At 40.6% G+C, this 22,626-nt stretch overlaps 1 protein-coding gene across 3 annotated transcripts in view; it reads left to right on the top strand.

Annotated features, from left to right (window-relative positions):
* LOC148404268 (complexin-2-like) overlaps window positions 1-20,266 on the top strand; it is a 51,061-nt gene extending 30,795 nt beyond the window's left edge. For all 3 annotated transcript variants that reach the window (XM_088378935.1, XM_088378926.1, XM_088378917.1), the window contains 2 exons: window positions 13,698-13,873; window positions 17,347-20,266. In XM_088378935.1, coding sequence (XP_088235061.1) covers window positions 13,712-13,873; window positions 17,347-17,541 — 357 coding nt within the window. In that variant the 5' untranslated portion in view covers window positions 13,698-13,711 and the 3' untranslated portion in view covers window positions 17,542-20,266. The remainder of the gene's footprint in view (window positions 1-13,697; window positions 13,874-17,346) is intronic.
* Window positions 20,267-22,626: the final 2,360 nt, after the last annotated feature.

The following is a 22,626-nucleotide window of genomic DNA, read 5'->3' as shown; positions in this document are numbered from 1 at the left end:
TAAAATGGAGGCCACACAAAAGAGTTATTCCTCCTAATAACTGTCACAGCTGCTTCCAAGGTAAAATAAATCACAGCCGCGCACACACAGGCGACACGATGACGCTTTTACTCTTCTTTCATCGCGCATTTTTATTACATGGACGCCTCTGTGTAAATATTTGTCTTCTTTGACTTTTTTTCACGCAGCTTTCATAATTCACATTAGGCACACCCACAAATGGGGAGACATTTGTTGGTTTCCGTAGCAACGCGAGAGGGTCGCACATACATTTACACATTTACACATACATGGTTACAAACCATGATCACAACTTCTTGATTAATTTAATAGCTCATGGAAAAAGCAAGCATTCTAATTCATTTCCCCAATTTATTTCTGCAGAAGAAAAAAAAAGATCTCATGACATTTTTCCTGTATAAACAAGTCTCAATGAAGTACTATGCTCTAAAAAGAAATTGTAATACTTTTTACTTCAATTTTACGCTTTTTGCCCCGCTGAGAAATTATTATCCACCTTGCAAAAAAAGAAACAAAACGAAACATTTTCTTATGAGAATACAGCTTTATTCTGGTGTTTATTTTGGGAGGGGGGGGATCTCATAAAGTCTCATGAAATTGTGCCTTTTTCCTCAAGAATACTACCCAATAACAATCTCTTGAAATAACAATTTGTATCCCCTGATGACTACGTCATAATATGATTTTTTTTTTAATTGAAGAAAATACAACTGTTCTTCTAAGCGTATGACTTTTTTCTTGAAAGATTTGATAAAATTATGAGTTTTCTCAATTTGTTCATGTAAAATTGTGATGTTTTCCCTTCAGAAAGTTGGCTTCCCAACTTACGTTCCTCAGAAAAATATTTCATCCCTGTACATTTTTTTTTCTCATATAACTTTTTACTCAAAATATGGTTTTAATCTCTTGAAACAGTCCCAGATCCCAGTTCCCAAATAATGGGACACGTGTGATGCCAGTAAAAATCCTTCATTTCTTAATGTATTTCTTTTCTAGCATGGCCATCAAAAGTAAATACACTACGTTGACGAAATCTCCCCAGTGAAAATGCTCCAAACATAAACAGGAGGGTCCTCTCGTCATCTGTCGCGTGATTGATTAATGCAGCCATGGTTATCGTTAAAATCACATTTATCTTGGGCAGCGCATGGCTGCCCCAGGGGAGTGGCAGGGCTTGAGGTTGGAGATGAAGCCCAGGTGATTATGCATGGCGGGAAGCCACACATCCGCTGAGCTAATTCGCCGACCGAGCCTCTCCAAAGATGGATTGAATGGGAGCCGCTGGCATTAGCATAGAGAGGCTGCTGCGGAAATTGGAGTCAAAGGCATAACTGCGGGGGGACAAGTGTGTGTGTGTGCGTGTGCGTGTGCGTGTGCGTGTGTGTGTGTGTGTGTGTGTGTGTGTGTGTGTGTGTGTGTGTGCGTGTGCGTGTGTGTGTGCGTGTGCGTGTGCGTGTGTGTGTGTGTGTGTGTGTGTGTGTGTGTGTGTGTGTGTGTGTGTGTGTGTGTGTGTGTGTGTGCGCGCTCATATATGGGTGTTAGTGATCAAAGTGTATAACCCATAATGCGATGAAAGAAGCTAAGCGTGCTGCTATCTTAGCTTCTGCTGCCCTTTAGGATCAATTTCAAGGTGACAAACACAACTATGAGCATTTATCATGAATGCTTATTCTGCAATATTTCTCATTCATTGGAAATTTGATTTTTTTTTTAACAAGAATAGTTTAGGTATATATATCTGGTGTTCACTCCTGTATGACATTAAATGATGAAACCAAATGTAACTCGGGAGCTTCCACGTTGAGGTCTTGATGGGTGAAGGAAGCAATTTTGTAACATTTTCTCATATTTGTGTTTAGTATTGCATTTGCCAAAAGAATCCTCCTGTTTCATTTTGGAACCATGTTGGGAAGGGATGTGACATCAAGTCACTGACTGGCCTGTGCCTTGCACCCACTACTTGCTATTGAGTGATCGCTTGCCTATGGCTGTAAATCTGTCTTTTCTTCAATTTTTCTAATCACGAGGTGACCCTAATAAGACACCGTAGGGGAGGAGAGGAAGACAAGCGCCAAGAGCAATCCTATCAGCCCCACCTGCGTCCTCATTTGACATTGAGACGTCACTACATTTATTTATTCATTTACCTTTCATCAGAATTGATGCTGGATAATTGTCGTGTAACCAACAATATCTTTGGATACAGTTTTTCTTGATAAATCATATCATCTTTCATCTGAGAACCGCAGGTACACTTTAAAGTGTATCATATCTGTGTTGTGGTCCCAAAAATTGCAATGCCTTGAAGACTAAGTAACTGTCATAACATTACAAAAATACAATGTAACTCGTTACTACTTGAATGTAATGCATTACTGCAATGCGTTACAGTTGGTGTCTTCCATTAATCATGACACGTGAAGACGCATAGTTGGAAAGATAGCTCGCTAGGTGCATGCCATTAACAATGTCATAAAAGACAGCGTGCTAGATATAAATATAAAGGTCAAACAATACAGATCAATAATTGAGCATTGTAATAATCTGTTGGTCCCTTCTACTGATTTGTGGCATATTTGTTGGTATGCACGTATCTTTTTTATGACATTATTATTGTCAAGCATCTGTCTGCTGTGACTAAATATTTGCTCTTTATGTTATTATTTTTGACAGCCTTAATAATTGTGAAGTGATGCAAATATTGTTGTGAGTCTTTTTAGTCTACTTTAAACAAAAATAGAAATGATAGTGCATAGAGTTGTCGAAACTTGCATCGGTTCATTGGGATCGAGTTGCAGGTGGTGTGTTAACGGCCTGCTCCTTTAGGCGTTCCTCTTCCTCCTTCCTCTTCTTAAGGTAATTGTCTTTCCAAGCCCGTGCGCATTGGCTCAGTTTGGTTCGGCCCGCTGAGCCGTGAAGCAACGTGAGAGGAGATGACAGGCCACTGTGTTCCCACCGTTTGGCATCTAATGATTGGCGACTGTTTTAACGTCCGCTTCCTGTTGCTTGTTTTGGCTCCTTATTTTGACAAGTCAGATTTGCCAGGCATGCGTGAGATGGAACCTCGTCGTACAAAATGGAAAATCCCGTAGCCGTCAGCTACTGCGTATGCCGCCTTCTGATAAAAAAGCGGATAGCAAATAGAAGCTCTTATGGGATATTCAGAGCACGATCCAACAAGGGGAGCGCTTGACACACTTAACTTGTATAATATTGGGCAATCTAATGAGGTCGCGTACAAGAGCTGGGGTAACAGTTCTGCAGAACGTTTGTATTGGATGTCCAACATATTGCATTCACGGAGATGTATTATTCAATTTTCACACAAATTAAAACCGTTTCCAGCTGTCAAAATAGCCCAAGGGTGAAGAATTACAGGAGCCATTTCCAAACAGCCCTGTTTAAATCAGACAGTTTTGAATTAGGGGTCTATCCTTTCTCATTTCAAAGGAACAAGTGCAGACTCCCCTCTACTGCGGGTACAAGCGTGACCCTGGGACAATATGGCTGCCGGAAATCGTGGTGCGGTACAGCTGTAAGCTTTGTTGTTTTGCTCTTCGGCATATGGGGGTGTTCATTGGGGGGTTTCTGGCTGTTGTACGGTGTTATTGTGCATCCAACAACGCTGGTGCTCTGCTCAGAGCTGGCTCATCTCACGTTCTTTCATTAAAGAAATATGACTTTAGAATGAATGACTCTATGTACTGTACAGTTCTGGTATGTTTGCCACATTTTTCCTCAAAATGTATGATTTCATTCAAATAAGAATATAATCTCTGCCAAAATACAATTTAATTCTCATAAATTACGAAGCATTCTTGGAAAATTACAATGTTTTTTTCAAGCAAATATGACTTTAATTAAAGTAATTTTGCCTGCTTGTTGATGACCCGTTTTCCACCTGAATGTGACTTTTTTTAAAATACTACTTAATTCAAACACAGTACAATAATTCCCATCCTCCCCCCCAAAAGCGGCTGATTCTTTTCTTCTATTCGATCCTTGTCTTAGCTCAGGTAGCTGCCAAGTCACAAAGGTTTAATCTGATGGTGATTTTCTTCCAGTTGCCATTAAATTGTCGTGTGTCTTGTGAAGTCCGAAGGTGTGTGGTCGACCTTGTTTTCGGTGAGTCTTCCAGGGTGATAAATGTAGCCTGTCCATATGAGTGTGTGAGTGTGTTGGTGTCTTGTCCTTTATGGTCTCCTCTTTCTTTCGCAGTTAGCTACATGAACATTTTGCTTACTAGATGGTGAAATGAGAAAAACTGTATTGTATTTTGGGGTCTCTTCTCCCTGTGCTGGTATAAAACATGCTTTTTTTAATTTCATAATATTTTAATTTGATAACATAAAATGTGATGAAACCACCCCAGTCAAACACCGTCTGGAACTGAGATAAATTTCCCTTGGGAAATAATCCAAATGGAAATGAATTTTATGATTAGAAATAATCTCGAAACATTCATTAACTGTACAATTGTTGAGCCGCATGTTTTCTTTTAATGTTCATAACTTGACAAGTGTGAAACGAAGCACTGTTGAAGTCTTTGATCCTTATTTTCATGCCCAGCGCAATTCTAGTGCAAAATGTAGTTTAACTATGTGTTTCAGTAGCTGGTGCAGTTAGAAATGGGTGTTTTTCAAAATAGATTCTCAATGATAATAATATTAATAACATAATTATTATTATTAGTGGTAGTGGTAGTAGTAATAGGATAATCATTAGAATAATTCGAAAAATTACAATAATAATGACAATAATTATGATAATAATACATTCAATTAATAGATTTTTAATTGATGATTCAGAGGGTTTGGTGCGCACTGTCATATTTATGGAGGAAATCTGATGACATGCACAACACATAAACGGAGCGCAGAATCTGTCTGCCTGCGCCTCAATCAAATCCATTAAAATAGCATAACACCACTGCGCCACATCTTAGACCGGCTTTTAGCTGGTCTAAAGTCTAGTCTGCTTTTCACCAAATTGTCAGACGCGCCGGAGAGATACTGGATGGATGGATGGATGGATGGATGGATGGATGGATGGATGGATGGATGGATGGATGGATGGATGGATGGATGGATGGATGGATGGATGGATGGATGGATGGATGAAACGATCGATACACAGCAGACGAAAGTGTCAATATATGAAAAGATAGAACAAATAAACAATAAACAGCAGACGAAAGTGTCAACATATATAATTAAACAAGATTAAATAAATAAACAATAATGCAAGAGAAAATGTCCTCTCCGCCTCTGCACCTTGATATCTATAGAGGGGGAAAATAGTCTGTTCAAAGATAGAAACATTTTGGCACAAGTCAATTCTTAAAAAAAAGAGCTCATTAGCCCAGCAACCCCAGACTTGTTAACTGTTAGCACACTGTGAGGAGGAGCAACTACCAAAAAGCTTCCCGCACAGACAGATCAGCGTGAGAGAAAAAGTGACTCAGAGCTGATTTCACTTGATTTTTAAAAAATGTTTTTCTTCTCAACTGTTCAAGGTCTGAGGCTTACAGAAACCCAGCGTGGGAGTTGAATTGCACCCACACGGCTCTTTGAACAGCACGAAACGGCCGTAACCTCCATTTGACTTTGAAGAAGTTGACCAAATTGGAAGAATGCGATTCGACTTGATGACTGCATTCTGTCAGATTTATTACTTATTATTGTAACATTACTCTTTAAACTTTAACTGACAGCTATTTGACTACATACACACAGATTAGACGTTATGTATATTTTTAGTGAAGAGTGAATCCCTGAAACTTAAAATCCACCACAGTTTAACGTCACCTATCTGACCAGTATATCTGCTTCTGATTGGGGTGAATTCCCGAGTAGGAGTTCATTAAAATTTGAAGGCTTTGGATTCTAAAATTCAGACTTTCTTGTTCCGCCCACATCCTGCGACACAGACTTTGAAATTTAAGCTTCAGCTTCAGGTTGGGATACAATTACGATTACAATTAAAATTTAGGGTTTTGGAATGTAAAAACCATGGAAGGGATGAAATTGTGAATTTTATGTTTTATGACAACTTGCAAAAGCCTCCACCAAAATAATATGAGCCAGGCTAAATTACGACTAGCTCGTATACCTGCTTCCAAATGGAGCTCTAGAAGACCGATTCCCTTTTCGTTGGACTCCTCACTTTCTACGAGTTCACATTTGTTGCTCAAATTGAACCACACAGAGCCATCCTGTCGTTTTAAGCCTTCATTTTGTCCTTACACTCATCCAAGGCCCTTCTTCTTTGGTCCATCCTCTGGGGAAATGTCGTCATGTGGTCACTCACCCAGGAAACCTGCACTCTCATCATCTCACACGCACACACACACACACAAACACGCACAGCAACATCCTGGTTGGCAATGAAGACTCGTACATTTTGTTCTTATTTGGCAGCATCAAACACACACACACACATTAAAGTGCGCATGATCTCACAGTCTATGTTACGTAAAGTCTAATCCTGTGACCATCCACACTTCTTTGTGGGTGCTTTTGAGTCCTCCAGCGCTTCCAACTAAGTAGAGAACGCAAGAACCTGCTTTAGGATAAAATGAATCCCCAGTTGATCGCCAAAAGTTCATTCAAAGCTGAAAGGTCTTAAAGTCCGCAATGATGGTTCCAGTATAGGTTGAGGTTGGCTAATCAATCGCCAATCACGTGTTTTGACATAGACACCTTGCTGAAGTCAACAGGCGCAGCAAACTCCAGTGATGCCTTAAGCGTGTGGACATACTTTTTCTTAAAATGAAACTGGTAGCATAGGCACTCGTAAACTGTGCAACCCTATCCTCACAAACAATATAACAAACCCAAGTGCTGAGAACACCCATGTTTCTCACCAAAAACACGCCTGAAATAGGAAAAAGACAGACAATATGCTGTCGCGTCTGCTTTCACAATGAAACAGACACAAGCCATTGTTGACCAATAACCACTTTATTGTAAAAATGAACAGTTACTGTCAAGTGTGAAAGTAAACATCCAGCTTGCGTTTCTCCCATCTGCCTGGCTGCAGAAGAGACACTCAAGTGCTTCTTTGGATTCTCGTTTTAACCTAGGTAATTTCCTCTGCGATTCTAGCCGAGTGAACTGGCCCACAAGAATTTACGGGTCAAGACAATAAAATGGTTTGAATTCTACAAATGCTAAGGAAAGTCCTTGGATGCAAGCTTTAAGCTAATTAGCATATGGAGCTCCTGGCCAACCTTTATGAAGGAAGGTAGCACTTTGAGATTTCTCCGAAATGTAAAGTGCATTATAAATTCAGTTATTATTATTATCATTCATCTTCCGAACCACCAAAAGCTACTGCTAAGTATACAGAAAAGACTAGTGGGTTTTATCCAGAGTTTCAGCATGTAATGGTTGGAGATGGGGGTCAGTAGTCATGTAGTTTTATTGCTTCCTTCTTTTTGATTGCCATTGACATTCAAGAGCTGGCTCTACCTACGGTAGTTGTCATGGCAACCCCCTTATCGCTATGCAAGGTTCCAACGACCTTGATCTGCAAATGTTGCCACACGAAGGAAAAACATCAAACCATCCCAGAATCCATTGGGAATTTTCCTGAACCCCGCTTATCATTCCCTAAGCCCGGCCACTGTGAGGTCGGCCCTAAACACCTTGATCAACCTTCAGCATTATCTTGTTTACCACAGAGACGCCATAAAACCGCCTTTATCAGACACCCTTGTGCTTTTAGCACTTATTGTCAAAACTGTCATAACTTTTTTACATTGCACTATTTCCTTATGCGTGGATATGTTGCTTCTTAGCTTTCAAATGAAATTTTACTGAATGTTTGTCCTGTTGATGTGGGTAAGAGGGTGTTGGAAATCAAGAGGAGGAAAACTGGACAAAGTGTGTTAGGGCTTAAATTGACGAGGTGACTATAAATGTTGATGGAGAGTCATAAAGCTTGTCTTCCAAATGCTCATTTTACAGGGGACTTTCCACTCGTCCATCTGCTGCCTTCGCCAGAGTAGGACTCTCTGTGTAGCAGTAAAATGTCCAGCCAGCAAGGCAGCAATCTTCATTCATTTTCACCAGTCCAAAAGCATGAAAATTAAGATGGTTGTTGATGAGATTATCGGTTAGCCTAGCTGGCTTCAAGTATCCTGATCGCTGGTAGTTATAAAATATTCATACCAGTGAGACCACAGAAGAAATTGAAACTCCATCTTTGTCGCTTAAATGTTATGTCCACACGCACATATGGAACACATGATGAGACAGGCCAGTCCATTGACGTGAAAAACGTGCAGAGGCTCCCACTTTTTATGATGAGAGGTATTTGTAATCAGTTTCTTTTTGTTTCTTTGCTGTTGCGGCAAAATGTCATCTGGTGAAACCTGTCCATGGCGCAAACGCAAAATGCATTGTTTATACAGAAAAGTGACACGGCACAATATAAAAACAATCCAGAGAAAAAGTAATGTGGATGTCCATAGTCAAAATGAAGAGCTGCAGGAAGACGCCCTCAGTTGTCGTGGCAGTGTCTTTGGGGAGGTGGTCCACCTCAGATCCCGTCCCAGTTGGTTGATGTGGAATACAGACAAGCATTTTCGGAAATCACAAACTGCAGTCGAATTGGCCAGCACAGGTTAATTAAAGGCCATATCATAGAAATGTGTCTTTAAACGTGTCTTAAATGTTTCTACTGAGGTAGCAGCTCTGATGTCTATTGGTAGGGCATTCCAAAGCTCTGGAGCCCAAATAGAGAATGCTCTTGACCCTGCAGACTTCTTTTTGGCCCTTGGGATCACTAAAACACCAGCGATTTGCGAACAAAGGTTTCGGGACGGAATCGATAATGCAACGAGGTCGACGGCAGTATGACGGGCTACTGTCAGGAATCAGAAGTTAAATTTGTGCCCTTTAAGGCACAGACATTTTCAATCCAAGGAATCTACACCTACCAAGATTAATCTTACTGTTAATTGAACGTTACTACCATAGGCCGGTAGTGATTATCCGTCATAATACTATCCAAGCTTTTAATCAATCCGAAGCTAGGATGGGGAGGAGTTGTTGTTTTTGTATGTATTTTTTTTATCGGCTCACCAGTTCCTCATTTGTACTCTTTTTAAATAATACCACATTGTTTATTATTTTATTTTGTGGATCCCCAAACTACCTACTTTGGCGAATTTAAGAGCCACTGTTTTAAGGTATGATCTATGTGCAGTATTTCATAGAGCTAATGGTGCTAATAGTACCCAAATAACGAGGCATTGGGCCCCGTGATGGATTTTCCGAGCGTGAAACTTAACCAACGCATCCGTAGGGGCTCACTCACCTCCCCGCTCCCTCATTTCGCTTCCCTGATTCTCCCGCCGGCCGCATCGAGGGGGTGCGCATGCAGTGAGTCTTTAGGGAAAGACGTCCTTCACCACGCTGCCGCACAGCAACTTTGTCACCACAAGCTAATTAACCTCCGACATCAAGGTTAGCTGAGCGGAGACTCTAAATGGCATTTGAAATGTGAAAGAAGACAGCGTTGCATTTGTGGAAATGTTTTTGTGATTAGAATTCTGTGCGAGGACGTACGTTGTGGACCTTTAAGGGTCATCACTTTACATGGGCCTGCATAGGTGCTCCTTTTTTAGTTAGCAACAGAGTTGAAATGGGTTTAATGAACATTTAAGTCTTGAATTACTTAATGCACCAACATAATTAGGCCTAAGACCATTTTTTTAATGGTAAAATAGGGATGAAGTGATTACGTGCTTCGCTAGGTACTGATATTTAGGCTCAGCATTTAAATGGGCTCGACAACAGGTTATGTGCTAACAAGGGCGTCTTGTAGTGGAAATAATTAGACTTACATTGCTTTCCTGATGGCAAATTTTTCAGGCAGACGTTTATATAGGGATTCTGTTGTTTTGGTTAGCGATAGAGTTCAATGTGCGAGCATAACTGTCTATGAACTAATATGGTTATAATATTTATTCTTTGCTGTTTTTAAGTGCATTTATTTGCCTTGAGGCAGGAAATATTTTTTAAAATATATTTGTGTTATTGTAGATTAGCACATGAGCAGAAATGCCTCCTTACTATTCCATTAGACATTCCCGAGCCCACGCTGGCATTAAATGACATTTCACAGTGATTGGCGGCGCTAATTAGTTGATGAGAAAATGTCACCACGGCGGGATTTGAGTTAACAGTCTACTTTCAGCTCATAAAATTTGCAAATTAAAAGTTGCTACAATGACTATTATTATTCCCGCAAAACTCCCTCGAGCTGTGAGAAACAAAGTAAAGGAAAAAGTTTCCTTTTCTGTTCTGTGAATTTAATATTGGCCTGGAGTGAAGCAGAAAGCAGCAGAGCCTCTTCCGGGCATGTGAATTTCAAAATGTTTTACACGCCACCATATTCAATGCTAAAAAAAATGGTTGGTGTGAGGATCTGAAAAGTCTCCATTTGCTTGGAATTAACATGTTCTCCCGTGCCAGTAGGGGTTCCTATAGGTATACTGCGGCTCCCTCCGAGAGTTCCCTCCCAAACATTCATGTTATGTTCAGTGAGAACTATAAATAGTCCATAGATGGGAATGTGAGCGTGAATGCTTCTTTGTCTATACGCATGTGCCATAACATTGACTGTCTACCAGTCGATAAGCTCTGCAACCCTAATGATGATAAGCACGAAGAGAAAATTGCCATTTTGGTTCTAAATCAAGCATTTCGGCCAAGTTCTTATGCTCAAATGACAGGAATTGGAATGAAGCTGAATGGCAATCAGCTATTCTAGACGGGTGAGCGACGCTAAATTTTAAAGGTGTTTTTCTTGCACATCACTGAACCAGTCTCGCAAAACTCATTCCGTAGCACCTGCTGGAGAGAAAAAAACCCAGCCGCAATTTCAGTGGCTTACACGGATTTCAGTGGACATGTCTATCATATCTATCTGAAAACGTCTCAAAAGTAACTATGCACTAAATCTATGCACAAGATGGACATTCTGGTTGGAAGCAGCCAATTCCAGGCCTTATACATGGAGAAACTCCAAAATTGATGACCATGTAATGTTATCTACAGTCAGCCATTTTGGTTTGAAGCAGCAAATTCCAGGCTTGTACTATGACAAACCTTGACTAGGGTATTCATCCAAATGAACCCCAACCAGAAGCAATTATCTAGGCTATGTTAAATCACTGTAAATGAGTCCAGGATGTATCCCACCCTAAATCATCTAGAGATTCTCAATCTTGCTCGCGACTCCAATGAGGATAAGTGGGATAGAAAACAGATGGATAGACTCCAGCGTCTTGTGTTGTTTGCGACCATTACTTGATAAATTCCTTGGTGTGAGCAAAGTCCTTGCCGACACCAACGTCGTCTGAGTTCATTAATTAGTCGTCACCCCGCCTGTACGACGACGGACGGGTGCTTGTCCCGGCCTGTCAACACCTCGCCTTCCAAACGGCAGCCAGGCACCTCCGGGTCACCGCCGTCTCATCAATTTTCCTGCCTCACGCAGATGGCTGCGTCCGATATTTCCACCAGAGGCAGAATGAGGGGCTTGCCTAGCTTTTTTTCTTCAGGAATTTTTTTCCCGTGAGATGGTGAGGTTCGCTTCTGGTTAAAATCAATTTGTTTCCGGTGCGTTGAAAGTGAGCACAGAGTGCAGGTGGATGTTTGGCGAGTTGCCGCTGTGGAAGCGCTGGACTGGAAAGGAGAACCGCAGTGACAGCGTACACATGCGAGAACACACATGCTGACCATCTGGATTAGTCTGAGGAAAAAAGGTCCGCATACCCTGCTGTGAGATTTCAACATTTAGCTTTATTTTCCAGCAAATGTTGCTTTTAAGTGCTTCTGACAGCTGCAGTTGAACAGTTATTGTCCTTTAACCAAGCTGACACATGGATGGCATGCCTGCTTCTGAGTCAAAGGTTCTTCGTTCAAAACTGATGACATGAAATGGTCATGTTTCTTCTTCTTGAGTAGACTGTTGACATAAAATCCTATATTAGTATCAGTAACGCCTTCAAGAAAATTTGAAACAATTACTATCTTCACTAATTGGCACAGATTTTGATGGATATGTCTGTAATGGCAGGATACACGCAAATGTCTCATGAGCAGAAAGTCAGCTGCCTTTGGTTGGAGCAGCTACTTAGGGAAAATTGCAATTTGATCATTTCGAGGATTTGCTGTGAAAACGCAATCATTTTTAATCACTCAAATAACACATTTTTAGAACATACAGTCAAATGTTGTTGAAAAACACAAATCATAAACGTTTGAAGATGGAGTAAGTTCCTTTCCAATGTAATACTGCTAATAATGTGGCTTCCATTTTCCACGCCCTGGCCAAGGGAGCCCGGGTGGTGCGCGCAATCAGATAAAACAGACCAGATTTCATGAAGAGACACAAACGTCACAGCAAAGCTGCAATAATCTAGCTTTATTTCACGGAGTGGAAGACACACGTCTATGAGAAGTGTTATATCATCTTGCTATGTATGTATGTTGCGGTACCATCACATTTTTTTATACTGCCACGCACCGCGCAACACAGTCCAACCCGCTCGTCATGGATCGCAAAATAAAAATAAAATGAGTGGGCAACTCAAGTTCACACATTGAATGCTTTGATCTACTGAATTACTGAAATTGAAAAATGTGACTTCGTATAGTCAAGTCAAATTTATTTGTACAGTTCTTAATGACAGAAACGTCTCAAAGGGTTCACGTGCCCATGGTTGACAAATATTAACGGCATCCTCAGATCGTAACCCCCAGGTGGGCAAGGAAAAACTCCAAACCTTGAGAAGGGCACTCAGATGGGAGGATCCTCCTTCCAGGACTGCAATGGATGATGTTTTGAGTGGCTGCATTGCCTTTATTTATTGGTTCTAGCATCTTTTACGGCATAATATTGGAAATATATCATTCCGTGTATGCCACTTGGAGGACTTAATTAAAAACTATGACCCCAACATCATTATGGTGGCAACTAGTTCATGTGTGATGTCACTGCTAAACAATATTATCCCATGTTTAGCACATCTAAAGAGCCCTAAATGGAGATGAGACTATGCGACAAGCCTTACAATTTGGTCTCATCGTCCCAATTATCAGAGTCGCTGTCAGGCTCTTTGTCCTCGAGTCCTAACCTGAGGTCCGAGTGGCCGCTTTGCATGAAGAGATGCTAATCCCCTCCGGGAGACACAAAGACGATCAAGAGAACGAGTAATAATTTAGCGCAGCCACTTTCATCTGAGCAGCTCACCTCTGCTGTCAGGCACTTAAGCTTTGGTTTCAAGTGACGGAGTTTTGTGTTTGACTTCAAGGATGTTTAACCATCTCGGCTCTATGCTGGCACTTTGTGTCAACCTTTTTCCTTTTTGAAGAAACATGTCAGCTGTGTTGCTGCAAATGTATGAAACCTTCAAGGGTGTTTTCATTTAGTGAGTGAGTGAGTGAGTGAGTGAGTGAGTGAGTGAGTGAGTGAGTGAGTGAGTGAGTGAGTGAGTGAGTGAGTGAGTGAGTGAGTGAGTGAGTGAGTGAGTGAGTGAGTGAGTGAGTGAGTGAGTATTTATCTGTACCCCATGAACAATGGTAGTAAAATCTGACATAGTGTCAGGGTAAAATTATACACGGTTGAGTTTAACACATTTTGTCTCACACATGTTTCAGGGGCCACCAAAGACATGGGCAAGATGCTGGGAGGTGAGGAGGAAAAAGACCCCGATGCCCAGAAGAAAGAGGAGGAGAGGCAAGAGGCACTGAGGCAGCAAGAGGAGGAACGGAAGGCCAAGTACGCCAAAATGGAGGCAGAGAGGGAAAACATCCGACAAGGCATCAGGGATAAGGTATGAAACACAACACCTGCACCACAATTACATGTAAAAATTCAAAAAGGATCAACTAAAAAACACAGTATAAAGCTTTTCCAAGGTTTCTGCCTGGATATGAAAAGTCTACACAGGTAAGAAAAAAAAAAAAAAAAAAGAAAGACGTTGTTTTGAATTTTTACCACAGTTGTGACATAATGTGTAAAATTCAATTGTAAAACAAAAAAAAAAGTAAAATTATAATACCAAAAAAGAAAAAAAATGCTGACAAAACACAACACCACGTTTCCACCCAAAAAATGGGGAAATAAGGCTGCAGTGACAGAAATATCAAATGGCAAAAAAAAAATTTAAAATGACATTTGCTAATATGTGGGTGCCAAACCGCAAGTATGTGGGGGGTCCACTGTCCTTCTCTTTTAAACAGGATGTGGCAGTGCTCAGGATTAAGCGGCTTAAAAAAAAGGAAAACATATAAATAATACACAATCGTCTCAACATAGCCAACACTTGAATTTGGAGCCGACTTTTTATCACTCTGCGGAGTCATACTTGTTCCCCTTGTTGAGTTTTGTTCGAGGCGAGAGAAAACGACAGCCCCATACGACGTTTGGGGCTCAACTGAGCGTAGCTATCGTCTCTTCAGGCTTTTTGTTGCTCTTTGAATAACTCTGAAAGGCTGCCGAGCGAGACAGATGGGCGGGCAGCAAAGAGCACAAACTTGGAGGCAGAAGGCAGACGAGTTGATACCCGTCAGAGAATCCTCAGTCACCGTTGCTTTTTGGGGGTAAAACATTTGCCACTAGGAATGACTTTACTGACATATGAGGAACATTTTTAATGAACACTGCCCAAAAAAAATGGAAATTCAGTACTGCTGCTTTTAACAAACATGCGTGACTGGACAAAAAAAAAAAAAGATAAATAAACATAAAAATGAAGAAAATGTCTTTGGACATATGTGTCAGAAGTTAAACTGACTACCGTGTCAACTGTTACAGATGCAACAGTAGCTCATCCTCAAGGCTTTGGAAGTATTTTAATCATTTAATCATATGGGACTAAGACAAATCTTGAAAATTGATTCACTGCTTTGGGCCTGATGAAGGCTTTGGCATGTTCAAGCAGGGCCACATACCACTTTGGCATCAAAAGTGGGATTCGCTGTAAAAATACAGATTAGTTTGAAAACAGTCAGATGGGTAATTTGCAGTAAGGACATCAATTTGCTGTTGAAACAATGGAAAGTCAATAACCGTGACATTGGTGTCAAAAGTTCGATTCACTATTTGCGCACACTTAAAAAAGACACTCAATTGGGGAAAACGCAAAGAGTAGTCTCTGGAACAATGTGACTTCTGAGAACGTCAAAAGTACGATTCACTGAGCGCCCTAAAGTAAAACCCTTTTCTCTAATAGGGAATTTGCCACAGGGAACTCAAAGATTGGCATCTGGACGAGTGAAATGTCAAGTCTGACATTGGTGTCAGATTCACCATTAGAGTACCCTTAAGAAAGATTCTTGAGTCTGATGGGGAAATCGTAAAGGGAATAGAAAATCCTCTTATAATGCCCAGCACAAATCAAATGCTAAATGCAGTCTAATTGTCCGCAAATGGTAGAGTTTTCTTTATTTTTGTATTTTAATAGACGGGCACAGTTGGATAGGGGCATTTGCTCTGTTGTGAGAGTGAACACAGCCGAGAAAAACTGCAAGCAGACCTCCACTTGCGGATGACCTAAAATTGTCCAGGGCCCCAGCACAAAAATGGGGATGCAATCATTTTTACGCCAAGCGCACATGGACCTGTCTGTCAAAATACAGCCTAAAGACATTGAAACAATTGAATGCCAAGTCAGACATCAGTGTCGGAAGTAGGATTCGCCGTTTGTGTTCTATGAACAATAGCACAGATTTCCTAGATGATTAAAAAGGACATCAACTGCATCATACGTGTCATACGTGTAAGTTCGGAATTTGCATTCGCCTATCTGTGCCCAAATGAAAAATATAGAAATGGATGGAATGTCAGAGTCACGTGTCTTAAGGGCATGAAAACGGCAAATCTGTGAAATAAGTCAAACATGTGCCTTTGTTCAATAAAGGTTGGCAAACGTTGTCAGAGAAGATCACTAACGAAACACTAACAAGGTCCTAGTCATGTTAACATATCATTAAATACAATAACCAGGGAGGACATGTCATAAAATACAAATAAGTAGGGATTTTATGAGTCCGCCAACCTATTAGTGTTGTAATTTAAAGTCCATGTACCAAAAGAAAAAAAAAACATATTTATACACCGCATTGCTGTGCGATTGTCCAGAGTTACCTTGGGGGATCTCCAATGAAATGCGAGCAAATGGCAAAGAAAAGCTGACGAGCTGTTTTCAACGGCAATGATTTTAGTCTAAGCGATCCCTGGACGACCCTGAGGTCCGTCTGTAAAAACACACACAAAATGCGCCGGCGCTCATCTACGCAGCAGAATGCCGCACTGGTGTTCTTCCTCAAGGATATTTATTGGCCAAGGAATCCCATTACAGGGAAGCGGCAACGAGGTCACGGAGGAGTTCATCCCATTTTCCGCATCTCTGCCTCGAGATCATTCGTCGTGCCGCCCGTTGACCAACTGGCCTTCTGCAATGCACTCCTTCTGAATGGCCCACCGCATTCATTAGTCTGGCACCATCTGCAAAAAAAACATATTAAAGGAACAACACAGATAACAACGTGGAGAACAGTTTGAGGCACGCAGTGAGATGGTTCCCGTTATGTTGACATGGCGCTCGGGCTGGGCCATTAATCAATTTTTAGGGGTCGGGACTATTTTTTAGCGGCTTCTACAGTGCAATGTGCATCTCTGCTGATGTGCTCCGCTTCCACTTGCAACACAGTTGCGAAAGCAGTGGAGTTAGTTATTTGGTCATTTAATTTAACTTATATTGACATTAGGTTTGTATCTGTATATGTTTTTTCTTAATTTCAGTTACTTCTGGGAAAATCGATTAAAATTAATGCAGAAAAAAAACAATGCACAGAGGCATCTCAAAGACATGTTCCAGAAATTAAGCAAGGAGTCAGTGACTTTTGGAATTTACCATTTTGAGGTCAATTGTGGCCATATGCTTCAACTTTGAAAAACTAGTGACCAACACCAGTTTAATGTTCCACATGAAATTTGGCAGCTATGTAGATTGTAAGAGGACACGCAAAAGTCTCCAGGACCCATGCCAAAAATCAAACGGGTAGTCAGACACTTTGTTTTGAAGCATCCATATGACATTACTTTTATCTCCTACGAGGAAATTGGCCCAAAAAGCCCCGATCTAAAGCAGACAACCAAGGCATACGGGTGGTGCTAAATTGTCCGGCTTTTTTTGCCTGCGCCATCTAATGTGGGCATTAAAGTTTAATCATCTCGAGGCTTTCCTGTGAAAATTGTTTACGAGGACCCATTCACTGCTGCTCGCTGCTTGTCCCCATGCAGTACGGCATAAAGAAGAAGGAGGAGAAGGAGGCGGAGGCGGCCGCCGCTATGGAGCAGGCCTCGGAGGGCAGCCTGACACGCCCCAAGAAGGCAGTGCCCACCGGCTGTGGTGAGGAGGAGGAGGAGGAGAGCATCATGGACACGGTGATGAAGTTCATCCCGACACCTCTCATGGATATGTTCAACAAGAAGTAACGCCGTTTCACATACGACCACCTCCTCTGCCCTCCCTCCTCCTCACACTTTACTCTTCTTCCACTGCTGCCACGTGACATTATGTTGGTCACAAAATGGCTCATTTGATGTCCTGTCCGCCAATTATTAATCCATAAAAATAGACATAATCACACCTATCATGCCAACTTTGATTTGTAAATAGCCTGGCATTATGCGGCAAATAATTCTATATATATATATATATATATAAAATATGTATATGACATATATCAAGATGGGTAGATAAGTACAAGCCATATTTTCAACTTTGAAAACAATTTACAAATCCCTTTTTTGTTCTTTTATGTTAGTATTTGATGCAAATATGGGAAAACAACAGATCGTCCCTGTGACATAATCAAAGAAGTGAATGGTTTATTCTTTTGATTTTTCTTTTTTGCATGCAGTGAGATGTTGTAACGTGACATGGTTGTCGCCGTGAAGGGAAATATTTGAGGCAATAACTGCTTTTTCTGTTTGTTTGTTTAATCCGGATCATTGAGTCTGTGTCAAATGTTCTTCCAGATCAGGGTGAGCACGACTTAAAGAAATTCCTCAAAATGACGCAGTTTCTCTCTAAGTGGTAAACAACTGTTGATGGTCTGTGGCTCCAGAGTTTTTGCTAACGTTTTGCTTTTGTTCCATGACTGAAGAAATCAATAATTGAAGATGCTTAAAAAAAAAAAGCGGGCAGTTGCCAAATATATCACTCACAACCAACTCATCCCAAGTCTAATCTGCAAAGACAGACAATCGTCAATGTTGTGTGTTTGGTCGAAGATGCGGACTCCTCCGATTTTGAAAAGTTAACACCCCTCGTGAGTTGTTTGAAGCAGGAATAACATTTTTAAATAATGGAAAAATAGTGTGCAGTCATCAAATACCTCTCCCTTGTAACTGGCCATGATAGTTCGCTTTTGTGTGTTGCCATGTCTGTGTGTAGCTTGATGACACAGGCTTCTTCGTTATTCTCAAATAAAAATGTAACGACACACATTTTTTTATTCATACCCCCGTAATAGTGTTTGTATCAAAAAGTTTTTGTTCACTGGAAAACAAAAATGGCACAAAAAGCTTCAGAGTCATCTGATGTATTTTATGTCCATTCCATAAAGTCTTTCTGGAATATTCCAGACAATACTGCTAAGATAGCTATGATGTTTTGTTGAATAAAAATATTACAACATTCACCCGTTCATAAGTGTAAAGCCATCTTGGCATTTACATTTATTGTTGATCTGAAAAAATGCTGCACAAGTTGGTGGGATGTCAGATGTGGACAATAGTTTTCTTTTTCTCCATTATTCCATTACTTTCTGAAACATTCCAGCTATTTCAGACAGGCGTGCTAAGTTTGCCTCATTGTTATCCACAAAAAGGAGAGGGGGAAAAAAACACTGCTTGCATTGAAAAGTGTAAAAATGGCACACGAAGCTGGATCGTTGTCAGAACTTTTTTTTTTATCTCTATCGTTTCCAGTCTTTCCAAAAAATTCCAGCTCTTTCAGACATTCCACTAACTTATCCTCGTTAGTCAAAAGCTACTCTGCAGTTTGCCACAAAAAAGCAATCCCAGAGTTGGACTAACTTTGTGCAATTACTTTAGCGTTGAATCTGAGCAACATTTTGGCTTTTGTGTGACAAATTGTAGACGTTAGAAGATAAGTGTTTCAGGTATACCGTGAATTTTGCATATTCATGCTAGTTTCAGTAAGCTAAAATCACCAAATCATGTCAAAATTGAATATTGGAGTAGCATCCAGTGAGTTCTCCATGCTGGTAAACTACCCCTGCTAGGCTCCATTCAGAGTGCTAGCAGCAAATTAGTGACCAGAACTGCACATTCGCAACTGACGTTATCAAGTCAAACCAAAGAATGACGCTTATAGTAGTAGATAGCAGTAGTAGCCTACACAGCATTCTTTTTTACTTTTTTCCTGCATATCTCAGGTGTTGTCGCTTGTACCTTCGCTAGCCTTCTTCGACTAGCCTCATTAACCTAGCTCGCTAACATCTCCAAGGGCCTTGAAATCCTACATAGTCGTCGTTTACAGCTCCAGCCGAATTCTTCCAAGCTATGAATACTGCCCCCGACCAATTTGTTGTAGTTACTGAGCTGCCACGCTCTCATCTTGTTTGATAAAATGTTCATGCTTTCCATGGCTAACAGACCACTGCCACTCAACAAAACAATTTTTTTCTGCTCAGTAAACACCATAATAAGTAGGCCTAATAGTAAAAGCAGCCACTTGATACTAAAACTAGTCTTTGATGTAACTTGAATGTAAACGTCCAATGTTTGTACTTTTCTGTCGTCTGTACTTGCGGATGCTAAACTTAGCGTGCTCTTTTGTGTTGTCTCTAGCTGGTCCTGTTCCTGTCCTCTTGGTAGCTGGTGATTGTTTTTATTTTCATATTTTAAACAAGTATATTTTGAGTGCATATTTTAAGTCTTTTCTACTGCAAAGTTTTTTCACCCTCCTCCCTCTTCTTTATGGACATCTGCATGCTCTGTGGTGTGTGATGGTGTGACTATAAAGCGTTTTTGATGTGTCCTGTTATGTGTGTTTACCCACCATCGCTGTGTTAGCCTCACCTGCATGCCCTCTAAAGACAGATATTTTAGTCTGGAAACCATGCAAAAATAAAAGATAAGAAAAATGTGGAACCACTGCAAACTCTGAGAATAAAGTGATTTCATACAACCTTTTGCATTGTTGTGCTGTCTTTCGGTGCATGGCTGTTTTTGGTTAAAATGTTTGGTCGCTAACATGACCCCGCAAAACTCGCTCCGTCGCACCTCCTCAAACAAACAAAAAACAATCATGATAATTTTGTCATTCAGTATATTTTTTAGTAGTATGCTTTCATTTGGGATTAAGTTAATGATTTTTTTAGAACATATTTGTACGATGAGTGAACCCAAAGCAGAACACTTCTACCATCCATCCGTTTTCTACACCGCTTGTCCCCACGGGGGTCGCGAGCGTGCCGGAACCTATTCCAACCGTCATTGAGCAGTAGGCGGGTTTGGTGATGGCGCTGCCATGTGTTTTGATCTTAGATTGTTGCATTCATTAGTTCACCATGAGATGGCAAAACAAATCTACAAACTGTCACTTTAAGATAATTCACCATTGAAAATGTTTCATGACCATTTCAGTGAAACTAAAATTCAAAGCCTAAGCCCAATTCTACTAATTGACTAACTATTGTACAATCAGGTGAACATGTCGATCATAACAACATGCACAAAAAATTCAGAAGAACCCATCCCTGAAATTTGAACAGGAAGTCCATAAAGGCCGGAAATGATTCCAAATGAACCCAATGAAGCAGGTTTCCTAATCAGATCCACTGACAGGCATGGGTCATGTTCATTGAGAGGAGGGGGAATTACACAGACAACAGATGGTCATGAAAATAAGTGCATTAAAAAATTATCTTACAGTAAACGACCAGTGTGTCAGGGGAAACTGATTCTCAAAATACATTGAATCGATTTCTATGCTCTCTGTGGTCATGACCCTTTCCAGACTGGTGGGTGATTCCACCTAAGAAAAACTCATTTGCAGTTTGATTTCAAAATACATTTTACCTCGTTCAAGGACCCTTTGACATGATCACCAGGCTTAAGGATTGCATCTACAAGTTTGGAGACTATCACTCTAGAACTGAGCCATGTGAAAAAGTCATTAGGTGGTCAGGAATCACCGTTGGCGAAAAAAAGTTGATGGCTAGGAATCTCAAAATGGGAGGGGGGTACTTATGTATTCTCACAGGTAGGGCTGCTGTTAGATTTAGTACCCCCTGTAACTTTGCTTGGGGAGGGGGGAACCTATTCAAATTTGATACACTCAGTGAAAACACCCCCAGGAAGATACAGAAAAAGTCAGTTGATTGTTCACCAAATTAGCTGGAAAATAAATCAAGTCTAATTAATAAATACATTTTTTAAAATGTTGCAATTATTTTCCATTTCCAATTTCGCGGACCACCTGCAATACCGAGAAACAATGAGTCACAACAGAAAGTGACTATCATTGAAAGAAGCGGATTGCTGTTGTCGCTAGCGTTTTTTTTTAGCTTGCCTTGGCCACAGGCGCAATTTGTTGTGAGAGTTGGCAAGTTGTTTTAGTGTCAACGAGTCCTAACGGATTCCACTGTGGAGCTTTTCGTTGCCCACTCCTGCTTGTCGAGCGCACTCGAGTCTGCCAGCAGGAAATAGAGGTTTAAATCAATGCCGTTAGTACGCCAAGCCGAGAGAGCCTTCCGCCAACCAGGGGTATCTTTCACACGCCCTACAACACTCGAGCTGCACTTAACAGTTATGTCTATGCAATCATGCTCAGTTCATATCAGTTGTTTTATCTATCAATTGTGCCACAGAGTATGGCAAAATGTTAACAGAGAACAGAGATACTTTGGATGCAGAGGCAAGGATACAATAAAATAACAAAGTGGCCGTCATCATCAAATGACGAAGTGGCCGTCATAATCAACAATAAACCATGAAGTGGTGCGCTGACTAATAATAAATAAGCAAATAAAACTATTAAAACATTTTTGTAATTGGTTCATTTTTTGTTTAGTTTTTAAGACACTGGGATGTTTAGGACACCGAAATCAATAGTGTGTTGAATGCACTCAATTTTAGTGGTTGCACACAAGAAAAGTATTTTTGATTCAGGGAGATGAGTACTGTAATTAAGAAATGAAGCTGCATCTAGATTATTTTAGGAATAAAATGAAATTGAGTAAATTCAACAAAACATTTTCAGTGTGGCTCTAAAACCAATAGTAAAGAGACACAAACTTAATTTGTTCCATGCCCTCAACGCAAAACACTCATAGCCCCTAATCACCGTTTCACACAAATGAATGGAAATGCCTATAATCAGTATAAACAGCCTTTGAAATAATAAATAATTGTTGTAACGTATCACGTATAATGGGAAAAATTTGCACTCCATAATATTGTACATTATAAAAACATACAGTAATGACAAAACCACTCTTTCTTGTGTTGTGTTGTTGCCCTGGCCAACTGGGGACAGAATAAAAC

The sequence above is a fragment of the Syngnathus floridae genome, chromosome 1 (assembly GCF_059516105.1).
Source record: "Syngnathus floridae isolate MCC-2025c chromosome 1, RoL_Sflo_1.0, whole genome shotgun sequence".
In the NCBI taxonomy this organism is placed as follows: Eukaryota; Metazoa; Chordata; class Actinopteri; order Syngnathiformes; family Syngnathidae; genus Syngnathus; species Syngnathus floridae.
Note: the sequence above shows the minus strand (reverse complement) of the source record. Positions and strands in the feature narration are given on the sequence as shown.